At 34.5% G+C, this 26,990-nt stretch overlaps 1 protein-coding gene across 6 annotated transcripts in view; it reads left to right on the top strand.

The window, feature by feature from the left end:
- The window catches only part of GRIK2 (glutamate ionotropic receptor kainate type subunit 2), a 366,043-nt gene that overhangs the window by 171,787 nt on the left and 167,266 nt on the right, over positions 1-26,990 (top strand). For all 6 annotated transcript variants that reach the window (XM_048299919.1, XM_048299918.1, XM_048299920.1 and 3 more), the window contains 2 exons: positions 20,484-20,627; positions 21,873-21,980. In XM_048299919.1, coding sequence (XP_048155876.1) covers positions 20,484-20,627; positions 21,873-21,980 — 252 coding nt within the window. The remainder of the gene's footprint in view (positions 1-20,483; positions 20,628-21,872; positions 21,981-26,990) is intronic.

Genomic DNA, 26,990 nt, shown 5'->3' on the forward strand with positions numbered 1-26,990 from the left:
GACTATTCAACATTGTGAAGAGAAGGCTCCGGGGTGATCTTAGAACAGCCTTTCAGTACCTGAAGGGAGAAAGCTAGATGGGGACTTTGCACAAGGGCATGTAGTGATATGATAAAGGGGAATGGCTTCAGACTGAGAGTAGGTTTAAATTAGATATTAGGAAGAAATCCTTTACTGTGAGGTTGTGAGACATAGGGCCAGTTTTCACAGAATAGGGGACAGTTTTCCCAGAGAAGTTGTGGATGCCCAGAGAAGTTGCCCCATCCTTGGAAGTGTTCAAGGCCAGGTTGGATGGGGCATTGAGCAACCTGGTCTAGTGGAAGGTGTCCCTGTCCATGGCAGGGAGTTTTGGAAGTAGAGGATTTTTAAGGTCTCTTCCAACACAAACCATTTTGTAATTCTATGAAGCAAAGAATTTCTTTACTTATTACAGCGCTTTTCTACTCTATGGGCAGATTAAAGAAATAACTTTGTACACTGAATAACACCTCATAATGACAACATCCAAAGAAAAGATCCAGTCCTCATTAAATATAGTTCTGCTTGGCTTCTCTGTACTTTTAATAGAAAATGAAGAACAACTGTGTGAAAAAAACTGTTGGTTGCTTTGTAGCATTATGTCAGTGAAAATCCAGAAGTTTAGTGAAAGGTGATGAACAGGGATGGCTTCTGTAAGTAATGCATTTTTTTTATGTTTTAAAAAGAGCTAGCTGAATCATGTCCTCATGAATTGCTTGGAGCCATGTTCTGATAGTAAACGTGTCATTCATTGGAACATACAAATAAGGAATGAAGTATGACAGCATAGAGTGTAAACATCTATAATTGCTTGTGCAGACAGCGTGAGAATCACAGGTGGTTTATGGTGATGACTGAAGCATCTTCAAAGGAAGACCAGAGGTTTTTAACTGGAAAAATTGATAAGGGCACTGAAGGTAATAAATAGTATACAGAAATTTGCAGAACTTTTTTGAACATCAGGTTTAAGGAGAACTTAAAATTTACACAAATATTAACTTTTTTTTGTGTGTTGTATGCCCAGGATAATGTCTTACATTTAGCATTTTTAAGCCCAATTAGATTTTTATTTGCACCTTGATGTTCTCATATTTTCTTCCCTCCACTGAAAGCAGAAAAAGGGGAGATTGCAAGACATAGAAAATGTTAGTTGTTTCTGTTCAGAATCTTCTAATACTAAATCCTTTTTCTCCTGTGTTGCTTTATCTTTTATTTGTCTTCCTCTGCTTTGAAGACAGTCGTTCTCAGACAAGAGAAGGATGAATTTCTCAACCATTCCTAGATAGCACTGGGAAACCAAACTTTGGTTTTAAGCTTTTAGAAGACAAGTCTAATAACTGTTCTTTTTTCATCCAAAACTAGATATCTAGTAATTTTTTACCTAATTTGTTATATGCCAGCAGGCTTCCCATCTTCCAGTCAAAGGAGAATGTGAGTTTTCTCTATATTCTGGTAAAATGGAGGCAAAGTTTTCAAAAGGAATGAGTTGTCTGTCTCTTTACGAATGAGTGGCTGAGGCCTGTGGAGGAGGAGAGGTTCACAGGCTTTAGGTGCCTGTGTTGTGGAGGTTCCACACTTTGTTAAATATTTAAGTCTATAAAAAGAAAGAGATTTTATTTTTGTGCTGACCAGTTGCTACTGGCTAGCTGAATTAGAGTGCTGGCTAAGATGAATTGTGTGCTGAAATGTCCTGTGCGCCAGTTATGGAATTACATAAGGCATGTGGACTCCATTTGGAGGTCTGGGTTCCTAAAGGTTTAATGTAACAATACTGAGTATTAGAATAAAGATCTTTTCCATGGTTTCTAAAATTATAGAAATTCAGCAAGTTGGGTGGTTCACCTGAGAGAAGCATTTAAGAGGATACAAAGAATTAGTCAAGTGTTACATCTGGAAAATTGAATCTATTCGATTCAAGAAGTGTAAAATCTCAGTTTCAGCTTCATCTAGGAATGGGTGAAAATAAAAACGGAGGAAAGCAATGCATTAGGTAAGCCTTACCTAATAACTTAAACATGATAGCCTGTGTATAAGCTGGGAAGAACTCTTATTTCTGTAGAATGCTCTCACTTATTTTGTCATACTATTAATGAATTGTATTTTAAAAAATCAGTGGGATTTCACAGAATAGATCAGTTCAGGTGGCTGCTTGCTACAGAAGAACTTATATCACAGTGAATTTTCAATCCATGTTCAGAATATATAACAAAGACAGAAGAAATAATAAGGTCTTTACTCTTGAATCGTCACAGTAAAGTGCAAAGTTAAGCAGCACTGAATGAAAGATACAATCTGAAGGTAATTAAATTCTATTTTTCTTTTTTTTGTAATTTGGCAAAGTGGGAGAAGCATTCTCTCAGAAATGCAGCTATGATTTCTGCCCTGAATTTGAATAGATAAATTTCAATTTATTTGTTCTCTTATTCCTATAATGGAATGGAAACATTTGATACTTGAAATATTCAGGTATGTTAAGTGTATAAGGAAAGAGACAGAAATACACACATCTAAAAAGTGTTTAGGATCTTCATTCAAGTTTTCATGAAAAAAGCTTGCAAAGATATTTGCAAAGTGAATCTGAGTAGAGAATTTGCAACATGTACTAAACCCTCTAGAATAATATCTCTGTTGTCTCCCATCTCTTCAACTTGTTTTTATATGAGCTTGCAATTTCCTGAACACCAGGCCTGTGTGACTAGATATTTACAAGGTCTGAGAGACAGTTTTCTGGGAGATTACTCCTCAGGTGGGTAGTTAGTGACCTTGGTTTGTAATTCGTAGTGAAATTGGAATGCATTTTAAAAATGGTTCTTTTTTTTGACAACCCTTTATTAGCAGCCAGCAATTAAATGTATTAAGAGCCCTTGTTGTTCACACTCTTTCAACCACAGAACACTAAGGGATGTATATGTTATAATTACAATTATCCATTCTCCTTATTGTCCTGCTGAGGAATGCAACTGTAATTCTGGCAAACAGACTTCACATTTGGCTCACTGTCCTTGGACTGCAGATGTCTAATTGCAGGCAACCATTTCATTTCAAATGGCTCATTAAAACAGAAGACATTTAGCATTGCTAACATGAATCTGCAGCTATGATTATGCATTTAATTAGAAAAGTGCAAGCTTTTTCCCTTTGTAATCTGGATTTACCAAATTTCTTCTATGTAATCTGTTTTGGAAGAACTTGAAATTGGCTTAATTTTTTGTCTTTTTTTGCAGTGGTTAATATCTGTGTTGTTCATATGTGAGCTTGATAAGATAGAAAAACCACACTGTATACATTTCACAAGTGTTGCATGTTTGTCTACTTTGTTCAGTTTGAAATTTCCTTAATCTGATAATAATTTATTCTGCCAGTTTATTTGTGATTTGCAGCTGAAATAAATTTAGGTACATAAACATCTCTGCTGCACTCACCCTGAGGAGCTACTAGTAAAGTAGCAAGATTAGATTAACCCTTCGGATCATTTCTCTTTTCTTTTAACACTATTGGTAAGAAAGGTTTCCAGTATAAATAGAAAATATAATCTCATTGAGTCCTTTTTTCTTTTCTTGAGCTCTGTATCTTATTTATTGTCCATTTGTGTGTGTATCGATATCCCATTTTTTGCTTAGCATAGCTTGAACCCATGTGTTATTGATAGAGTTCCTTACTTCTCGTATGTTTCACCCGTTACTCTTATAATCCTTAGTGGTTAAATATTTTAGTAGTGTTTCAGTAAGTAAAAGCAGTTGGGAGGAGAGTGGGGCAGGGTACTATTGTTCTTGGATAGAGAAGTGCATTTGCACTACAAGCAGAGATAATGAACTCTCGTTCTCCATCCTCCTCTTCTAGAAAAGTTTTTTCTCTTGCACTTGACCTTTGTGCATCTTAATCAGTTGTTTCAAAGATCTCTAGCACCAGTGAACGTGTGCAGTGTACATTTCCTGAGGAAGTTGCCTGTCACATTAAGGTTTCAATGTGATCCTAGTGGAAAATCCCTTCCAGATACGGGTTAAGAAGTTGAGCTTAAGTAAACATGTGGAAGAATGTCCAAGGAAAAAAGCTTCTGTACAGGTGCTAATTTTGAAATATTGATAAAATTTCTCAACAAAATACTGAGCAGTGCTTTGAATTACAGGAGTGGAACAATCTAAACTGCTGATTGTTCAGAATAAGGGAGGTCAGGACAGCAAAATACATTTAGGAAATGTGTAAAACCTTCTTGCTATCATACTTCAAGTAGGTGCAAGGAATGTTTATGAGTTTATGGCTGATGAGGCAGTCAATGTGCATGCTAAAACTATGAAATACTACCTGCTGTCTAACTCCTATTAAAAATTAAAATGGTTATAAGCAAAGATAGACTGGTCTCAATGGGCTTTGCATCTTCAGTTTTAGAATTCTAATTAGTTTCCTTATTTCTTAAGGTGTATTTTTCATCTTCTTTTTGTTTTGCATAATCTTGAATTAAATAGGAAAACACAAAATTTTGAGACAAAAATGTTTTGCTTCTACTGCTTGAATTAGAGTAATAAGCACAAGTGTGTTTTCTGTTCTGTCTGGTCTGCTACAATTAACATAAGATGTTTTATTTATTATTCAAGTACTTCAGATAAATGCTAAATGTGGGACATCTATTCCCTTTCCCACCTCTCACAATAAAGAATGAATGGGATTAAGAAAACTAGAATTGTGTTCAGAATCTCTTTGTTTGCAATACTATCTTTGTGATATTTTTGATCTGTTGCTTCTCATTTGTATATATGAAATCACCCTTTAGATAAAGCAACAACATATTTTCAACTCTTTTAGAAACAGAAATGCTGCAGCTTGTCTAGAGAGCAATTTGCTTAGCAGAGACAGGAATCCATATTTGTGGATCACCACAGCTGTGGAGCATCCCGTCTAACTTCTAAAATAAGTACAGTATTTTCCAATGAAACAGTTTACTCCCTTGGACTTACCTTGGGTGGACTAGAGCTTATTATAATTATATAATAAAATTGATTTGTTTCATAGAAATTGCATCGTACAGTTTCCATTCAGATCTTGGGTTTTTATAGTTTGAAGTGCTTGAAATTTGTCAAGAGAGTTTTACTCAAAGTAGGGTATACAACATAAGCTATAAGTCTAGACTTCCTCTAAGCTCAGGATAACCAGATGAATCGCAGTCTTTAATTCATGGCTCTTCTGGTAGTTTTTAGATGGTTGAAGTTATAGAAATGAATTCTATAACCATTTGTTCTGTAAAGCTACAGTTCACTGGGATGAAATTTTTAAAAGGAAGTACACTTTGAAAATATTCATACATAAAGCTGCATATATTAAGTACATCCAAATAATAGCCCTGAAATGCTCATAAATGTGTATGTAAACAGGTGTTCAGTCTTTAAGAGGTTTTTTATTATATTTACTACTCTCTAAGGATAATTTGATGGCTCAGTTTCCTATTTTTTTTCTTCTTAAGAATTTAAACCATCTTGAAAAAGCAGTCTCTCAGCAGATCTCTTGTGCCAGTCATGCACAAGAAAAAGAGACTGGAGTCTCAGCAAATACTTCCTTCTTTAGCAGCAGTGATTAGATAGTCTCTCAGTTAGTTTGCATCTTGAAAGATACTTTGACTTCATATTTTTTCCCTAATGTTAATCCTTTAAGAATAAGAGCAGTCCACAACTGTCAGTTTTAGTGAGTTGGATTTGTTTGAGCAAGACAACAGTTCCCAGAGGAAGGTGAGCATGGGGTAGAGTACTTTACTATCTTGCTTTTCTTCTCAGGGAGCTTTCTTGACTTGGCCTAGCTGCTGCTGTTTTTTTCCCCGAGGAACATCTGTGAGAGGAACTGCATTTGTCTCTGAAGTACAGAACTGCTTCCTGGTTTTATTTTTCCCACCTTTCATTTTTCAAACAAACATCTACTTTCCAAATTCTTTCAGTTGTGTTAATGCTATACACTGCTTAATGGATTGTGGCAGAGAAAGCGACTTTCTCAGAATTTTAATACACAGCTATTTAGACAGCAGTAACTCATCCAAGGAGAATATAGTGATGACATTTTACCAGTATTTTAATCTATTAATTTTGTTCAGATTTTAACCAACTGAAATAATATTAAATGCTCTTTTTTTTTTTTTTTTAAATTTGTAAAGAAAAAATAATTAACACCGCCTGCTTCTCAGATTTAAACTAAATGTATTTAAGCTTCATGGGATTTGAGAAAGAAATTACTGGGTTCATTCTAGAGGCAATTTTTATCATTTTCAGAGAAAGATAGTGGAGAAAACCATTTTGTTATGGAGAGCTGCACATGGAAACACTGTCCAAGGTCTAAGCTAAGAACGTTGATGGAAAACATTTATAACTGGCTGCTCTACTTGGGAGCAGCCTCTCTTTTCAAGACTGCAACTAGAAGCAGGATAATTAATGATATTATGTATCCCTTTAATGTTGCTTTAATTTCTCTTCTGCAATACTGAATCTTTTCTGACATTCGTTGATCCAGAAAATTCTGTCCCTTTTACAGTGGCATTAAAACAGAATGTGTCACTTCCCCTTGTTTCTGATGTACTGGCATCTTATGAAATTATATTCTTTTTATAAAAGTAAGTAGTTCCACAATTATTCCATGCCATGTTAAATAAGAATAATCATATATAACTGCTTTATTATTAGCTACAAATAAAATGTCATCTCTGGCAGTGGGGCTAGGAATGAAGAGGTTTTGAACTCTAGAATGCTTGTAGATTTTAATTATTCTCCATTAGTATAGCTGCCAATTTATTTACTACAGATTGGTGTTTTTTTCCCTCTCTTTTTCCTGAAAAGGTGGAAGTGGCACAAATGAGATTACAAGCTATACATATAATTGAAATGAATCCATCTGATCTCTTCAACACCAGATACACAATTTTTCAGCTATTCATATTTTACTTGAGTGGTTTTTTTAGTGGAAACTTCCTTTTTCTTAATAAGCCTTTTTCCTTATGCAGGAGTATCCCTAATACAGGTAGCTCTATACATAGACCAAGTAGCAATTAAACCTTTTTTTGGGTTCAAAAGTTGTTACCTGATTGTCATCACTTTTTAGACAGAAGTACTAATGTTATTCTAAGGGAAAAAGTGGACTTCTATCTGAGTGCCATTTCCTGATTCCCAGGCTTATGCTGGGGGCCCTGAGAGCAGTCATCTCACCAATTTACAATGTAGGGATTTGCAGGGTTAACAGCTTTCTCTGAGAATGGGAAGCAAGCATTCTCATGTAGAAGATGCATTATTCTCTTAAGGTATATAGACTAGACCTTTTTTCTTTAACTTCTGTTGTGAGCTTGTCTTTTACAAATTTTAAGACTGCTCTGAATGACTTGCATTCTGTCTTGTTTCTACTATTTAACATAGGGGAAATGTGACACAGCACTCTAGAGCCTAAAACATTTTTATTTTGAGTGTTAATGACATCCATCAATACAACATCTTTATTTATTTACAAATATAATGTAAGTTCATGATTTCCACTACTATTTTCAGTTCCCTGACTTCCATTTTCTGTCTTTGTGATTCTCTGTAACTTTTAGCAGGCTTGTGACTGTGATATCCTTACTGCCTATTGATTTAAGGATTCTTTAATTGAAAGCTATTCAGCAAACATGCTTTTCAATTTACTGTTTTGCCCAACTACATTTAGATGCCAGAGGCTCATTTGCAGCAGTTGAAGGTTAAAAATTTAAAAGCTTAAAAGTAAAGCTGCATGTCATCTAGGTATACTAGAGTTATATGCAGGGTTTTCACCAAGGACTTGTCATACATCTTACATAGCCTGCAGGCTAAAAGTGTGTGTCTGTGCCTTTGTGTCTGCGTGTGTAACCACAGGAAAGGAAAAGGCAAAAAAATCAATGGTCTCAAAATTAATTAAAATCAGGAAGACTTCCCCCTGCTGACAGGATATTTAGGATGAAAATAATTAAATGAGCTATTGTGGCCAATGCAGTATCGATTGCTCACTTCAGAGAAGCTCCTTGAAGACTTAGATGAAGATTGATAACTGGTTTTTAACAGAGCCAAAGGCAACCATTCCCATCTTCAATTCTTTTGCTTTTGTACAGTCTGACAAATGGCTTTCAACCCAGCCTTATATTGACCACTATAAAAAGCTATTATCTACTATAAATAAATTGCATATACACATTGCTTCTCCATTCTTCATATTTGTAGAGATGAAAATGCTTCATATTTTTAATTTCCTCATACTTTAAATGAGTAGCCACCATCCTTTCAGGGCAGAAAGTCTTTCTTTGTTTCAAATCAGAGGTTTGTTTTCTTTCTTTGAGTAAACAGGGTCAGGATTTGCACACTTGAATTAGAGATGGAGTGAAGATAAGACTAATATTTTCAGAATAATAACAAAAGAGAATAAACCTGAAGATGGCACCATATTTTCTCAAGTGATCACTGGAATTTAGCTATGGCATGGCTACAATAGCAAGAGAAAAGGCCCATTGGAAGCAACCTCATAAAGCAAAGCTCTTGGTGCCAAAAACCTGACACTTCTTATTTCACACTCTTCTATTTCCAGCTACTTTGCTTCAGTCCCTTGCTAGTCCATTCCTTTGGACAAAGCCAATTAGCAGATGGAGCACATAAAGTATAGCCCTCAATCACATATTTCTGTGAATTTTATTTTAAGAGAGCCTCGTTCATGCATTATGAGACCTTTTCATGATGTGCACCAGAGCACTGCTCTGTGGTGTCACACATCAGGAAAGTCACTTCAAAAGCTTGCTGCTGTTCAAAATTAAAATCTGTGGCAAGTATTTCACAGTAATGAAGCCTTCAAAAATTATTGTGAGAACAAATCTTAATGAGAGGGAAATGAGTGGGCAAGTGTTGTTTTTGTTTTGGTGGCAGACTAAAGCAAAAATAGACATAGAGAAATCCATATAAAGGAAAGTAAATAATATCGTTTTAACACTTGTTTAAAATATCAAAACAAGCCTGTTAAAAGCATTTGGCTTTGAATCAAATTAATTTAGCTACATGTTTATGGAAGCAGACTCTTACACATCAACTTCCTTGTGGAAGCACACTTGCAAGAGGAAAACTGTTCCACATCATTTAGAAAGTCAGCGGTTCTATGGAAAATATAATAAGAAGTTACGAGAATTGAGAAGTAATTAAAAAGTGCTTCCTACCTATGCTTTGGCAGCCTTGTCCTACTAATGGCTCTGGTGTCAAATTTCACTGTTCCTGTGTCAGTGTTTTTGGTGAACTACAGCTCTGTGAGATTGAGATTCTTAAATTACTGCACTGTATGGATAGACTGGTTCTTCTCAGATATTTTAATATAAAGAACTCATGCAGTCTTTGAGAAAGGTCTCATGCAGTAAGAGAAGTCTCTGCAGAAATAATTCTCTTACACTGCTTTCTTTCTGAAAAATTGGAAATAGTTGTACCTCCTTGAAACTCAAAGACTTTTTGTGATTTTTATAACTGGATAATTTTTTGTTACACTTTTCATTAAATATTAGATTAAGAATTTTGAAGAAATCAACTGCTAATAATTTTGAGACTTTGAAATATCTACCTTTTGAGCTTTAGATTACTCAGGCCTTCCCTAGAATATGTGATGAAATAGATAACTACATTAAAATTAAAAAACTACTGTCTTGCAGATATCATTTCTATGCTGCCTGCTGCCTCAAGCTATTCATGACCAGTCAGGAAAGGCTTTTCTAAACAACCGTGACATTTACTGCACTCTGTGATATCTGGAATTTTTTTATCAAGGGCAGAAGTTAACATCTTAGATTAACAACTTCAGGAGAAACAATTTTCATTCTATGAATATGCATCATTCTACTGTCCATGAAACTTTTTATAGGAAATAAGAGATGAAGAAAATAAGATGATAAAATTTTTAGCCTGAGTGGGTTTATTTCTGTATAAGATTCTTTGCAAAACAATCTGTTTCGATAAGACCATAACATTGGGCATCTAGGTGAAACGTGACCCTTTGTGATTTTAATTTTGTGACACTATATTTTGAGCTCACTCCCTATCCAGGGGTCAAAAAAATATTATATTATTTCCTGTAAGTCTTCCATACCCGATCAATAATCTCTTCCATTTAGTTTTAGAGACAAGACTAATATATTGCTTTATCTGTCAAAGGCCATTTGGCTAGGAGAGTTTTGTGAGTGTGAATGAGAAAACTAGAAATCCTTGTGACACTGAGGCTAAATACTTCTATATTTCCTCAATTTTCTTTCTCTTCTTTCTTCTTTCTTACAGACTGAAGTTTCAGACATGTACAATGTTCTGAAAAATAAGATAAAAGATATGAAAAATATGTTTTTAAATCTTGCTTAAACATAGTTAAGAGGTATATGTAAGTTTCAGGAAAAATAAATTCTCACCAGATTAGTCAGACATGCAGAGAAATTCTTAAAACTTCTGCATAAGCTTGGGCACATTTTTATTTTTAAATGTAGATTTAGATGCAGTGAAGAAATTTGACTGTTACCCTGATGGATGGAATCCTGATGGAGTATTGAAAAAGCTGGAAGAATATTCAGTGTTTCTAGTTCCTATTTTTGGTTTAGTAATTATGAAAATTATATACTATCAGTTGGCTTTATGATAGAAATATCCCATTGAAAGTGGACTGTGCTTAGAGAGAGTTCCAAAATTTTCAGGATGGATCTCTGTGTGAGTTTGAATTCTGTATATTGCTGCAAATTTTATTGAACATACTAAGATTCAAATACATATTAAAAAAATCTGATCACCAGAAAAATTGTGGTTGGTTCTTATATTCACCAGAAGAGTGTCTATGTCTAACATGATAGCAATAGCAGTTTGAGCTGCTCTGATTAATAAGCCTGTATTCCTTCTAGCACTGAATTTCTACAAGTAAATTGTCAGTTTTAGAAATTTTGTATACATAAAACCCACACATACAATATTTCTTTATCTTACTTTGTTTATTTGTAGCCCTATTTTTAATGTACTTTTAATGTTTTGAACTCGCTATGCAAGGATATCAAAGTACCTAAAATTTCCAATAAGCTTTCAGTGTCAAGGTACCTGTCTTCATTAGCCATTGAGGATCCCATTAAAAGTTACTCAGCTTTTCCTGAACCATCACAATTTGAAGCTGTTCTTAAATTAGGTAAATTTTTGTGAGCTAGTATATTAGAATAATATCCAATGAAAGCTGGTTTTATGAGGGCAGTTTTAGAAGATAGCCCAGCAAAGTAGTGTCACAAATCAGAAAGGAGCTTTTCAATCAGTGAATAAATTAACTTACTGTAAGCAGATTTTAATCGAAACAAAATGTGTCTAATGCAAATATGTCAATGTATTTAATTCCGTGTCTACTCTGTGAAGCTGGAATCAACAATTTATGAGAATCTGATTATTAGAACTAGCATCATAACATGATAAAAAGGGGTTTTTTTCTGAAATAAATATTAATTAATGGAGAATTTCATTGAAGTGAAAAAGTAATTATACAGCGAAAGGCAGTTGGTGGAGGCACAATGGCAAAGCAAAAAAATAATATTGCAAGGTCAATTTGATTTTCTGTAATATATCTAGACTATCTAGCATACAAGTTGATCAGAGATTTATGAAAAAAAAAATCAAAAAAATAGATATGCTTCTCAAACAAAGTAGAACAAACCCCAAAAGCTCCAAACCTCAAAACAATCTCAAAGACAAAAAAATCCCCACATAAAATACCTACTTTTAAAATCTAAAAAAAGATTGATTTTCTAAGTTGCAGGCCAGCAGCGTGTCTTTTAATACCTTTTTCTTTAGATATTACTGACTTTAACGAGGTGCTAGTTCAAAAGAAAAAAAAATTATTTATTTAGAACAGAGCCATAGGACATAAATTAATAAAAGAATTAGAGAAGGTTGACATAAAGCAGAATTCTATTTTGAAATAAATACATACTGTTTCATGGATTAGTTATGTTTTATACCACTTAACATTTTGTTTTCTTCTGCAAACATGAACTTTGCAATGCTGTACGTATAATCTGTAATCATCTTTTTTGCTGAAGATTAATTAAAGTCTGCGTCATTAGTCCTTTCTAAGAGCAGACAAATTTAAAACAAGAGAAAAACATTTATTATTAATGCTCATAACTCTTTTATCTACATTTCAAAATCATCAATATACATTTATTTTTGTCATTTTACCTGCAAAATTTGAATATGTGAAAACTCTGAAATCCACAAACATTGTACAATTTTTGCAGGATAATAGAAAAATAGGCTATTTAGAGATTCATTCTTTAGAATGTGGGGTTTTCCCTCTATTTAGGATCAGATTTACATTTAATCTCTGGATTATACCAGCTTTATGCCTCTCATTTGCATTCCCAGGTGTATTTTCTTGTTGCATGCAGGTACAAAAGTATTCACTGTGTATGCTGAGTAGGATCTTTCTGTAATTACTTATGAATTGCTCGTGCAGAAGGACTTTTCATGTGCTGTGATAAGTCTTGAATGCTGAGCCAATATGACAGTAGCAGTCAGGTCTTTATTGTGGATGTGGTTGATGGAGTTGCAGTGATCACAATCATATTGATTTTTTGAACTTGAGAACAGATGAAAGGAAATAGACTACCAAAGACCAAATAATGACCCATTGTTCCTTGTAATTAGGTTTTTGCTATCTGTCCCTAAGGTGTATAAGAGTATGATGAGGTATTTTATTGCAAAAAATATTATAGCATATACCATAATTTCTAAAGTTCAGAAGGAAGGTTGAGAAAGTACTTCAAATATCTTTCACATGGAAATATTAACATTTTTTTTAAGGATATGTGAAAACCTATACATATATAAAACTGTAGAACTTAAATAAAAATATCATAACATTCTTAATTGTATATTATAAGCACATTCTGCAAAGGGTTATGCTGTCAGTTGACTTTTGCTATTGCAAGAAATACAATGAAGATAATTTTATTCTTGGATTAGTAGAGTTTATGACATGATGAGACATTACAGGATCCTGTGAAATCACAGAAAATAGAATATGTAAGAAATACATTTCAAAAAAATATAATTAGAAATATATATTTTTTTACTTTTTTCTTCTCCCATGCTGTTAGTACTTATTCCATTATTCCAGATAAGTGCGGATGACCATATAGGCTGAATGATTTATATTGAGGGCTTTTTCCTCTTTCTGTGATTGGAAAGATACAAACCACCCTGAACACTTGTACAAGGTAATGACATATAACTTGTCAAATAAGTGGTTGATTTTAAAATAAGTGAGAATGAGAAGTTGATAAGGAAGTCCAGGAAATCAGGCACAACTTAACCTTCTATCAGAATAGGAAACCATGCTAGTGGGTAGAGAAACTGGCTTTGAAACCAGACTGTCATGCAATCAAAGTCAGACATTGAAGCCTCCAAAGATGCATTTCTAAATACTCTCAATTTCTTCCTACTGTTGAGAAATACATTCAGTGCAGGCAGCTCCATGTGAGAGCTGCAGGTTGAGCTCTGGCTGGCCAGGAGTCCTAGGCAAGAGGCCTGGAACTGCCAGTCCTTTGCATAACAAAGGACACGGGGACCTGTGGCCCAGCCAGGTGACTGGACGTTGGTGTGGCTGTAATTGAGGAGGACATAAAAGCCGCACTAGTCATAATCCATAGTTGAGAAAGGTAGAAAGATTTTTTTATTTTCTCTACTGTTATACTTGTTCACAATGGCTGTGGCCTAATTTAAGATTGGCTGCTTAGCAAACAATGACACGGCTGTCTAACAAACAATGACCATTCAGGCAGTAAACAATCAGCTATACAAGCAAAAGTATAGCTGCTACATATTATCCACAAGTTCTTCCTTGTACACTCTCAATGTCCCATAACAAGAACATCCTCCCCTCGTGTCCAGAACATCTTCTCTTATTAATTATCTTCATGGCCTTCTCTGTCGGTTTTACTAAAGCTGCAAAATTTCACTGCAATATTCTCACGGGTAAATTCTGACTAGTTTCAAGTCTAATTCTAAGGGTTTGTTAGTCCAGCTGTCAATCTCCTCACACTGGGAGACACAGCAGGAGCTGATGATCCCAAGACTTTCCAGCATTTAGACTGTGAGGGCATATAAGCCCAGGGATTCCTTTGTCCTGGGTCCCTGCTTGCAGGCACCAGCTTGAGCTGTTTTTTTTTTTTTAATTTAATTATTACACCGTGATTAAATTATTTAAGGGATAAGGATGTCTGAGACTCTGCTGTGGGAAAGCTGGGGTTGAGCTGATGAGAAAACCTGGTCTGACTGTGTGAATGGGGGGGGTGTGGCTGCAGAGGGTCTTCTGTCCCAGCTCAGGTGGTGTGACTGTGACTGCTAGAGTGGCTCCTGGATGATCAGACAGGGAAGTTTCCTTAACACTAGTTATATCTTTAAATTAAATTTTCCTCTCATAATTAAGATTTAAGGTCTTGCTTAAGAATGACAAAGTGTCCTGTTCAGAAAAAAATAATTCAAAATTTTCTTACTCACTTCAGGTTGTATTCTAAATCTTTAACATTTTATTTGCTAAAATGGAATTCAGATCTTCAATCAAAGGTCAAGCAGATGGGAGAAATACTGCCGCTGTTCTTATTTCAGGGAAACTTGTGTTTAAACTACCTGCTAAATAGATTTCCTGTGTCCATTTCTGACAAAATTTCAAGTTATCTGAAAGTTTCACCTGCAATAAGTTAAAATCAAGCTGCAATAAATGGCTATCCACCTAACTAATTTTCATATACTTTCAGGTCCTTAACACAGTAAATATTCTACCAAATAACATTATTAAGAGTGTTCTGAGAGATATAAAAGGTTCTACCACTTCAAAATTTTATACCAGGGAATACGTGTTTATTCTGTCAATAAAAGAATGCATTTTCTTTCCTATATAATGACAATGTAATGACAAGAAGTGTGGCAACCATATCAGTGTAATTTGGAGTGCTTTTCCTATTTCTTTTTTCTCTTGGCATTTTGTAAAAATTTGTCATTGTTTCATGTTCTACTTTGCTATTTTGCTTCGAATTGGAGATCAAACTAGGAGGCATTGAAGCAAAAGAGGAAATCCTTTAATTTCTTTTGTCTTTTTGTGTAAGAAAAATATTACAATTTAAAATATAAATTTACCTCTCTAGTTCACTTTTTCTAGATTAAAAACAAATCAAAAAAATTTTTGTTAGTGTAAAGTCTTATTTGATAATATATGAAATAAACTATTTGCTTTGTTTGGATGTTAAAACTAGTACTTTGAGGAGGGAGAAAATAATTTGCATTTGTTTTGTCTTTACTTAAAATTGCCTACACATATCTGTAAACCAAACCCCTGTCAAAATTCACTAAACCACTAAATGTTAGAAAAAGAATTTAAGCAGCTATGTCTTATTTAAAATACTAGTGTATTTTGAAGAAAAAACCTAACTGATTTTTAAAAAAGTTAGATGAACATTATTTATAGCTTACTGGTGCTCGTATCTTATTCCCTATTGGAATGCATTTTTGAGGGTCAAAAAATATATCTGTACTCTTTTCTTAATTGCACCCCAGAGTGGAGTTAGGAATGTGTCAAGAAGTAAGAAAACATGAGCATTAGTAAGCATACAATGCAATTTAACAGTTCATAAAACAGTAAAATTTAATCCCAGGCTGAGAGATTTATTAAATCTCACTTAGCAAAATGGTTTTGTGAGGTGTGTTAGCAAGTGAGAATTAAGTGAAATGATTTCAGGGGCAATAGACTTTATTAGCTGAGGAGGGGAGGAACTAGTTTTGCAAGCCATTTCTTCTTAATTTCATTCACTTGTTATAATTGCCTTGAGTGTGGGAGAGCTTTCTGTGAGTAGTAGTAGTGTGTTGGGTCTCTGGAATTTGTGTGCATAATGCTGCATTTTTCAGGCATCATCAAACGGAAATGTCTTTTGTTGATGGGCTTGTGCAGAAGTTCTTCTAATGGTTGTTAAAGATATTTCATTCTAATACAATTTAAGCCCCTATCTGTAATATAAAATGGCTCCTATTGGGTTTGTAAGGGCTTTTTTGTTTGTTTTGTAATATTTTTTATCCATGCTTCCTTTCTATGCTCTTTAGCACACCTGGGAAAGACAAAGAAAAATTACCCTCTTGTTCTGGACCTTCTTGAAAAATCTCTTTTTAGGGCAGATTTGAAAGTATAGTTTGGAGGTAGCTGATCAAGCATATGTAGTGACTTGAGTAGGGTAATGTTAGCACTATTGGCACCATGTTATATGAGACTTTGGGGAAAAAGTTCTTATGTTACTAGTTACTCAGTTTTGTGGGTTAAAATCACATTGTCTTAACATAATTCAAGATCTAGCCCTTAAAATCAAGCAATAGTAGAATCTATAATAAAGAAACTACAGAGTCTTATAAGTAAATCCTAGCTTATTTTTATATGTAACCTATCATTGTTTCTGTAGTTTATATCCAGTAATTTTTAAACTCAACTTTTAAATTTTTTATCAAACAGAAAAAACTTTAAGGAAAGTAATAGTGCCAGTAATGACACCTCTCCTGAACTGTAGGTAGTCTTCACTTCTTGAAGTATCATCAGACTTTTCTTACATCATTTTTTTTTAAGTTGTTCAAAAGAAAGGAAGAAGAGGCAGCTTCTATAAGAAAATCAGTCTTCAAAGGAAAATAGTGATAATAATAAAAAAAACAAACCTAGAAAGAGGCCTACATCTGTTCACTGTACTCACAATGGAAATAACCTAAAATATAAGAGTAATATGGGGAAAAATGAAAGGCAGGTTGTAGAACAAAAAATGAAAGTGTTTTGTTTGTTTGTGAAATATACCATTTATTAAAGGTCTTCTAACTAATAATTATGTGTGTTAAATTGTCACTAAATATAAAAGAGAAGAATAAGTAATTATCAAAGGAGGAGTACTGCTTAGCAGGCTAAGGAGATTATAGGACATTTGATAGTTTTGAAATGAGTAAGTTTTCCACTGTAAATCCTTACGGTGCAGTGATGGCAAAATAATGTTCCTTTTCCCTAAAATAGTTATGCTGGGGAGGGAGGAGATTTGGTTAAGATGTCCTGTTCATTATACCTCCAGTATCTACTACTTGCTCAGGCTGTTAGATTAAAGTAAAACAGCTTCTGTTCTTACTCTCCAAATTGTACTACATCATCTCTGTCCTTCATAAACCTGACTACAAACAGACTGGATATATAAAAAAACCAAATCCAACAACCTGAGTTTGCATCCAGTGTTCTATTTATTACTGTTGTGTAAGAAATAAAATACAATTTATAAAGGCCAATGGAAAGTTCATTCCTTATTGAACATGCCCCGCCTTGTGTATTTACACTCCTTTTGCCAAGTAGGAATGCAACATTCTCATTCTGTTCTAAACTCTTGGAAGACTTAAATAAATAGAATAATAAATACAAGCTTAGCAAGAAGAACTTGTTGCAGTATGAAACGGGCATGTTAACACTTAAACCAGTGACCACAGCCTGTCTGAATTATTTCAAATGATATTATGGTCTGAAATCCAGTCAGTAACAAATGTACATGATGAAATAAGTTTCACAATGGATTAAAGACTTGATATGAATTTCTTTTAATGTGTTCATACCTTTTCAAGGACTTTGTTAATAAAAAGTGAAAGTGTTTCACTTCTATGCATTTATTGAATAATTTTGTCATGGTCACCTAGGAAACAAATGCAGGTATACATTTGTGAGCATTTGCAGTTTCATTGCATTCTTGATGCAGCTAAGGAAGTCATACTTGAAAGAACTTAAGCATCATTTTAATTAATGCACAAAATTTTTCAGAATACATTAGTGACCATCAGACACTAAGCAAAACCCTATAAACGGTTTGACCTTTAAAATGTAGTTGGATTTATCTCACAAGCATAAAGGTTGACTGACTAGGTAGGAAGACAAAGATGATCTTGAGAAAAATGAGCTGCATATGGAAATTATAAGCTCTTCTACTTACTGTATTACTATTATTCAGATAATATACAGGTAAAGATAACATAAGAACTAAAATGTAGTGAAGTATATGCATACTTAACTAATCATCAGAATAAGCTTGTCTCATGCTATGCATTAAATGAACGGTACAATATCTTCCATTGAAATTTTTAATGATCCAATTCAGTTTAATACAAAACTAAGTAGAGAATAAGAATACTACGTATCAAGGTTAATTTTTTACGTTTAGTTTGCATAGGACATTTTCTTCTAGAACATTTAAAGAACTGTTCAGGCTTTTTTAAAGAATTTTAGCAACATATTTGTCTTTGCATGAAAATCTAGATATACTTATTTTATGATGTGTTTGTAACTTGACAATAATGACTGTAGTAACTGGTAGATGCAGATTCAGGTTTATCCATCTGATAGGACAGGGCTTGTCAACTGAGTTACGGATGTGACACTATTGCATTTTCTTCCTCATTTGCTTTGTCTTTGATGAGGAAATAGATTTTGACAACATGTTTCCAGAATCATAGAATCATAGAATGTTAAGGAGTTGGAATGAACCTTAAAGATTATCTAGTCCCAGCCCTGCCTGCTGTGGACCAGGTTGCTCAGAGCTCCATTCAAACCGGCCTTGAACACTTCCAGCTATGGGAACATCCACAACATCTCTGAGGAACCTGTTCCAGTGCCTCACCATATATATCTACCAGAGCTTATCATGTGCCTTTGACATCTTTGGGTGTTTTTGTCATCCTACAGGCTTCCACCTCGGTGGCTTATAGAATTTGACAGAAAGCCACGTTGTTCTGCATCTGGCATAATGTCCATTTGATTCCTTCTGACGAATCTTAGCAGTTCTACTTCCAAATTTGCATCTAATTAATCAGTTGGTGCTGGTATTGAAATTCTGATTGCTTCTTTGTGGTCTTTTTTTGCTAAAGTCTCATAGCAATTTCAATTTTCCTTCACTGGTACAAGGACTGCAGTTTTAGAAGTAAAACTGATTTAAAAAACAGTTTGCATTTCTGAGCCAGATTTATGTGTTGTACTTATTGTGTAGTTTATTTAAAAAGCTGTTGTCTAGACTTCAACTACTGCCAAGTCTTGCTTCTAGAATATTAAACTTTGCATGACGCTTACTCAGCATGTCATTCCAACTTTTTGGTGTTTCACTGCCTCCTTGTCAAATATCAGCTTGCCTTAAAAGCATTTTAATGCCTTGAAGATAATGAACAATTTGGCAGCAAAAATATTTTCTGACTGATTTGGAGCCCCTGCATAAACTGCTTGGAGTCTGAGATCATTGAAACCTATTATACTGGCTATTTAAAAATTAGGATTTATTTCTGTTTGAATTTTGAAACGTCTCCCTGGGAGAGCCATTTAAATGTGAGCATATATTTTTCTCTTTAACAGTAGCTTATGGGCTATAATGGTAGAATATTTTTGCATTTTTATGTTTAGTTTTATTGTAAAGAGCCTTGGGATGCCTTTGCATGAAAGGCACTATATAAGCTCATTTTGTATTGTATTGTATTGTATTGTGACAAGTGCAATAACCTCCAGGTTTCCTATCCATTAAAGAACTAATTTCACAGCTCACTAATTACGTGAATGAGAAGGGGAAATAGGTCCTTTTTCTCTAAGGTATGCTGAGCAGATGGCATAGCACTGATTTCCACCAGCTGAATCTAAGGTCCTCTTGTGCCTTTGGTTCCGAGGCTTGCCTCTGTTTGTCAAAGAGAAGAGCAGAGAGATGTCACGTTCTTGTACAGCATGACAGTGTGTACAGAGAGGCTGTCTCTGTCCTGTGCTAATACAGCATCACAGCACACACTACATCTAAGCCTATTTATTTAGGATGGGACATGAAAACTATTAAAATTAATAGTGCATTTTGATGTAATTCTAATATACCTCTGATTTATTGAAGATACTGATTAGTTCTGCCATAGGGATTTGAACTGATGCACATTCAAAAGTTAGTAATAAATCAATTGGGTACCGTTGGGATGGTATCTTGTCTGTAATTTCAAAAAAACCCCCATTACTTCCTGAACCTGTACACTTTCCTTTATAGCTAAGGTTTTGTCAACTTGTTTCTTTTTTTCTTTCCCATCACTCATGAAAATAACCAGCTTAAATCAACCATGCACACAGTGATTTATATAGCTCTCTAATGCACTGCTTTTTAAAGTAACATGAGTCATCAGATACCAGTGTACTCCCATGATCCTGAAAAGTAGCTATTTGAGTCCTTTTTACAGCATTAAGAAGAGAAAAGCTGAGAATGACTGAAGATCTTGACATAAGTCTTATAGGACTTGGCAAAAAGGCTATATTTTACAGTGCTGCACAAGCAGTTGGACCATTTTTCCCTTTAGCTTAATGAGCAGTGCTAATTTGTTGTTTCCTTCTCTCTCTGCTGGCCTGTCTCCTGTGTTTGCTTGGTGCTCATGGCTCTGATGTTGTTCTCATTTCAGACGGATGCAGCACTAATGTATGATGCAGTTCATGTGGTGTCCGTGGCTGTCCAGCAGTTCCCACAGATGACGGTCAGTTCACTGCAGTGCAACCGCCATAAACCATGGCGCTTTGGGACCCGCTTCATGAGTCTCATTAAGGAGGTGAGTCACTAATAAAGGATCCTGCTACCCTGCTTTCTTTTCTCCCAATTCCCATTTCCTTTTGCTTTCACTCTGCTTTGTTTCTTTTTTTTTCAGTAGACGGTAATTTCTTATCTTATGTATAAAGAGTTTAACAAGCAAGACGGCATTTTTATTTGAAAGTGGGTTTTCCTGAAGTATTACGTGGAACAAAAAAAATATGAAAGGGTGAAATAACTGCATTTTAAATAAAACTTATATTTGTAGATAATTGGGTCTGTGTGGAGCATTTGTGGCATAAAAACCTAAACACCTGAAACTCTAAACTGTAGACTGGTTGAGAGAAGTTCAGTGACTAAATACTGACATAAGTTCACAGGGGCCAGGAATAAATTCTACTTCCTGGTTTAAATTTTTTTTTTCATTTTCTATGGTGAATTCCTATACATCTCCTCAATTCTCCAATATGCTCTTTAGATACTGATAATGATAGTAAACCTAGGAGATTAAAGGTGCTAAGGTGAACTGTGTAGACTATTCAAGTCTCTCATACTGTAACTCCTAATGCAGTGTTTCTCAATCTAGATATGCAAAATATTATGATGAGGAGAATTATTTGCAATGGAATGTATTTTTTTTTTCAATATTGATTCCTTCTAGGATGATAATTTTATTTCCCACATTTCCTCTCCGCCTTTGTATTGTTTCAGAACTAGGGTAGATTTTCAGTTATAAAAAAATGAGGCTATTGCACTTTATTAAAAGTGAGAAATAAGCTCAGGAAGGCTGGCCCACTGACCTTAAATTTTGCTGTCTCAATGTGGTTTCAGGGGAATCAGCATCTTGCAAAAGCAAGACTTTATTTGAATGAAATTTCCTGAGAAAGAAACAAAGTCCAGCATTAATGAAACAGAGAAACTTGAGGGTTGGGGAGAGGGAGGTATGTAGGGAAGCAGAAGTGGAAATTCATGCATGAATAATAGTGGAATGAAAACAAAACAGCCTTTTATCTCATTCAGTAGAAGAGTCTATTGCCTGGCATGGAAAGTTTAAAAAAAAGTCTATAAAGACTGAAGGAATGTTTGATTTCATTAGGAAAAATTAAATACAAAATATTTAAAACCAAAAATCAGCTACAAGGTAAATTATTTACGTGAAATGAATAATTAATGATCCTACTTTGGCAGGTGTAAAGTTTGTCCTTTTTGGGAATACAAAAAAGGAAGAGGTACTTATTTATAGAAATTGTTTTTTCTTTCTCCATAGGCCCACTGGGAAGGCCTCACAGGCAGAATAACTTTCAACAAAACCAATGGCTTAAGGACAGATTTTGATTTGGATGTCATCAGCCTCAAGGAAGAAGGTCTTGAAAAGGTGTGTAAGACATTTGTCTCCAAGGAGGTGCGAAACAAAACCAAACAAAACTTACTCCTTAAAAACATTTACAATAGTACTTCATGTATTACGTAAAACAGAGTACCTGCTCTCAACTCAGTATCTCTATAAATGGTACTAAAAAGTTAAGATTTGGTATCCTGACAGGTTTAGCTGTATTCTGATGTTAATGTTTCTTGTACAGAGGTGGAGTGAGAGACCAAAGAATTGGGAAATGCTCTTTCCATGTAGCTTAATATTTTCTATATTTGAACTTAAGACTTTGGGAGGCATGTACAGATATTTTGCCTGCCTATATTACCCCATCACGGTCTGAAATCAGATCATCTTCTCTCCAGCCACCTTACCATGAAGAGATTATTGCAGGAAGCTACAGTGTCTCGTTGTTGTGATCAGCAGGCAAAGGTTTTGCAACTTGCCTTGTAGTTTGCATTTAGATCTAGTGTCAGTGTTCTGTAAGAACTATGTTTTCCTTCATCTTCAGATAAAGTTCTATCAGCTGTTGTCCCAAGGTGATAATTGTGGGCACAAATAAAAACAGAAATTAAGGGAAGAGACCATACTTCAGAGTTGCATTTCCTTTCTTCTGTAAATCACTAAATGGAGAAGCTAACATAAGCAACATATTTCTCCAAGACTTCTTCTCATAAGACTAGCTTTGGAATATTGGAATATTTCTCTTACTGGGAAGATTTGTGAAAGTTCAGAAACCGTGAGCTTGTCTTGACACACTTACATAGGTAATAAGATTTTTGTTGTCCAGTGGAAAACCTGTGATTCAAGAACTAAACGACATTTTAAAATGCTCAGCAAAACACTGACAGTGGATTTCTCCTATGAAATTTCCCATGAAGTGAGCTCTGGAAACCTAAGGGGGAAAAAGAGTATATAGTAGTGATTAGACTTGAAAAGCAAATTAATATTGTGGACAAATAGAATAGGTACAGTGCAACCTGTCTTCCTTACTGGAAACAGAAATGGAAGAATTGATGTCATGGTATAGCTAAATAAGTCAGCAGTAGCTGAAGAGTCTGAATGTAAGTGACTACTGCTGAAAATGAGGAAAGGAAGTCTTTGTAATTTAAGATGGCTTTAGGAACATTAGGTGGGATTTGGGAACCACAAAGCAACATGAGATTTCTGGAAAATAAAATTGACATTGTCTCCATTGACAGTATGCTAGGAGATATATACATCAGTGAAAATATAGAGATAAAACAAGAAAGCTCTACAGAGAAATATGGAAGACAATAAAATTCAACAGGAAATACAGTAGTACTCTAGAACACATAATAGAAAAAAGGAACTTGGGAAACAGTTATATTGAAAGTTAAGTAAGAGACAACAGAAATAGTTGTTGAAGCATATGGATGTTTAAAAACAACCACCATGTGCTTGAGCTGTATATAAAGATTTTCATAGAAAAGGAAGATATTTTTGATACCTTCATGGTTTATTTTGGTCATATGACAAATGGAAGTGATAATATTATTTTTTCACCAAAAAGTGCAGTCAATCTTTGGAATGAGCAGTAAGAATCACTTACTATATATAAGCAAAACCAGAGCAGTTTCTCTGGGGTGTAAGGAGATGAGATTAGGAAAAGGAAAATTCAAGTGTATGCACATTTTATTGAATTGCTTACTAAATATATGGAACGTGTGGTGTACTTTACTGAGAAAGATAAATCCGTGCCAATGGATAAATGTTTCTCTTTGAACAAAACTTCATTTTTCTGAAAGAATGCAAACCTTATTCATCTTGAATTCAGAGTGAATGATTAAATTCTGGAGCAGGACACTTCCTAGTAGAAAGAGTACATTTTAGCCAGCTCTTTTATTTAAAAGAACTGTCTCAAAGTTGGGTCTTTTTCCTCCAAGACAGAATTCTGTTAACGCTGTGATGAATCACCCTTCTCTCAGTCCCCTACGTCCCTCCACATGTGCACTGCATCTCTCCATATTACACTCTTTCTCTCCTGCTTCCTGCTACTCCCTCCTTTCGTTTCTTCCTTCCTCTACCAGTCCTTAGTCTCTCCCTCCAGACCCTCCCTGCCTGTTTGCCTTTCCATCTAATCCTTCTCCCCTGTACCTATTAATCTCTCTCCATGCCCTTTCTCTCTATTTTCTTCTTCCTTCAATAGCCTTTTCACATCTTTGTCCTTACCTTGTATGTTTTCAATGTTCTTTCCAAACCATCTTGTCAGACATCTCTGTCTATGTTGCTAGAGTTCCTGAACAGTCTTTTTTTCCTTTTCTTCTGTACATCCAAGTGGGATGAGAAAAGGTGGGGAGATGAGAATTCTGTGCACCATAATATGTATATCATGTTTCCATACTGTAAGCTGTTATTATTTCTTCTAACCTCTTTCCAAATAAGGGGAAAATATTTGTTTTGTCAAGGACAACAGTTTAAATCAACAACTTTAGCTGTAATCAATGAGGAGAAAAATGTTGATGGAAGGAAAAAAGAAAAATTATTGTGAAGAATTGCTAGAAGACATATTTTTTAACTTAGATTTTGTAAAAATATGTCCTAGACAAATTACCAGGTTAGTAAAATGGGAAATGACCTAAAGTGTTATAAGTTCAATGACTGCTGAAGTCAGTGACAACAGAACAATTCCTCATTGATTTAAAAAAAATGCTATGTGTGATCTCGGATTTTACATAAAATACTTGTTCCTGAAACTCTTGAATGAGAGGCGATAATCAGGCATCAGTCAATAAGAAGTATGTGTTTCCAAATAAAAATTCATGTCTGCCAAAAATGATAGCTCCTTGTAAGATGAAAATGATAAAATTAAGAGCTGATTAAAGTGCTGCTAATGTAATATACCAAAAAATTTTATTACAGTTGCTTTGGACAGACTGAAACTATTCATGATTAAGCACAGTGAAAATCCAAAACTGTGACACTCCAGCATAATAAATTATAATTTAAATTGCAGTCAATCAGTCTTTACACTGCGGCTGCATTGTGAGGAAAATTATTTTATACTTCAAGGAGATAACAAACACCTGAATTTAATACCTCTTTTGAAATGAAAATTTATCACTGAAGAAGAATCACATATCCTGAATAAGAGATGCTACAACTGGCTTGAAGCCTTGCTCAGAAACCTTCACATAGGATGAACATAAATAACACAAAATTAGTTGTAATTCATTGTCCAGCATATTTGAGAAAAATCTTGTTTTATTTTGTATCTTTAATAATGAGCTGGGAAAAAAACCCCAGCAAATAGCATAAAAAACAGGTTTTTTAAGAGAGAAAAAAAAAGAAGAAAGACATAGTAAATCTCTGGGAACCAGAAATATTGAAGTATTGTTATTAATGTTATATTTGGCACTGAAGGCATTAATATTAATATTACTGAAGAAAGCAAAATCAATTAAGCAATTTGAAAATGGGAAATACAGAAATATGAATAAACAATATTATTCCTAATGAAGTATAATTATTTCCTTGATGTAATCACCACTACTACTAACTACTTCACAAAAGTAAATGAAGAAGGTATACATAGACAACTCTTTGAGAGTTGAGTATGGCTCTGGTTTTGGCTGCTTAGTTAGTTGGTACCACTGCAGAAAGGCAACGATCCTTCCTAATATAATGATTGTGGCACTTCACCGTGAGTCATATTCACAGTTTTGATTGACTCAGACAAAAATAATGTTAATTTCCTCAGGAGAACTTTGAAGAAAAATCAAAAAGAATAATAGTTGAAAGTATACTTATCTGCCCATGAAGTTAAATCACTTTTCAAACATGCTGAAGTAAGAAAGCTACTGAATTTTTGTGACTAGCATCTCATGAGACCGAATCTCAGTAAAGTGCTCTAGAGCATGTGTAAACTCAGCAAATTTTAAGTTTTGTGAATGTACAATGCTTCTTTTTCGGGGGGAGGATGGTGAAATATTGTAATGGTTTTGACTCGGCCAGAGTTAAATTCCTTCATATAAGCTTGTATGGGGCTATGATTTGGATTTGAGCTGAAAACAGTGTTGATAACTCAGGAATGTTTCAGCAATTGCTAAGCAGCTCTTACACAGAGTCAAAGTCTCCTTAGCCTGCAGAGCTACGAAGTGATTCTGGGTGGGGATGTCTGGTTTTGAGGTACTGCAGTAACCTGATAGTTACCTGAAAGTTAAATATTTGGAAGCTTGGATGCAAGTTTTTAACCATTCACATGAAGTTGGGAAATTGTATTCCATGTCCTTGAGGACCCCCGCAATTACCATGTTACAGAATACTCTATGATATTCAGTGGTGGGTGTAGCTCTTGGAATTGTTTCAACTTAAATAAGACGATTCTTGCCTAAGCTAATTCTTTCTATCATTTTGCTTTGTCTCACTGTGGAGCACATGTTCATGGGTACACCTGGTTAGGATCCTGTACTTTGGATAATAAGTGTTAAAATGTTCAATTGGCATGGTCACTTCAGAATAGTTTAGCCATTTAGGGGAATTGGAAAGAAGAATAGGAGATTGAGGGCTTGACAATATAGTCACTTCCTGGGACTATATTTACAGTGTGAACATTCTCTCTAAAATGTATCTATAAATACCTGTTTCACTTTTTAGGAAAATTTTTAAGTTTGTTTAAAATAAATGTAATGCAATAAATTAAATTGTAGCTTGTTTGAATTTCAGTTATTACTATTTTGATGTGTTTTTTCTACATTTTTGGCATTTAAACTTTTCTAATAAAAAGACATTGGCAATTCTATTAAAAAAATCTAGTTCAAAAAGCTACTTAAAAATTAGAACACTGTGCTGAAACAAATAAAAAATAATTAACTTGCTTCACTATTTATGCAAATTTTTTTAGAAGAAGCAGCTTTGAAAACACATTTGTGTGATTTGGGAGCTATACATAGCAGTAATACATAAGAAGCTGTGGTGCAAATTGTTGAGTTTGAGCTCATCAATAAAGATAATCCAAAGAATGTCTAATTTTGAACCTCTGACTTTTGGTCCATT

This window comes from Corvus hawaiiensis, chromosome 3 (assembly GCF_020740725.1).
Source record: "Corvus hawaiiensis isolate bCorHaw1 chromosome 3, bCorHaw1.pri.cur, whole genome shotgun sequence".
NCBI lineage: Eukaryota > Metazoa > Chordata > Aves > Passeriformes > Corvidae > Corvus > Corvus hawaiiensis.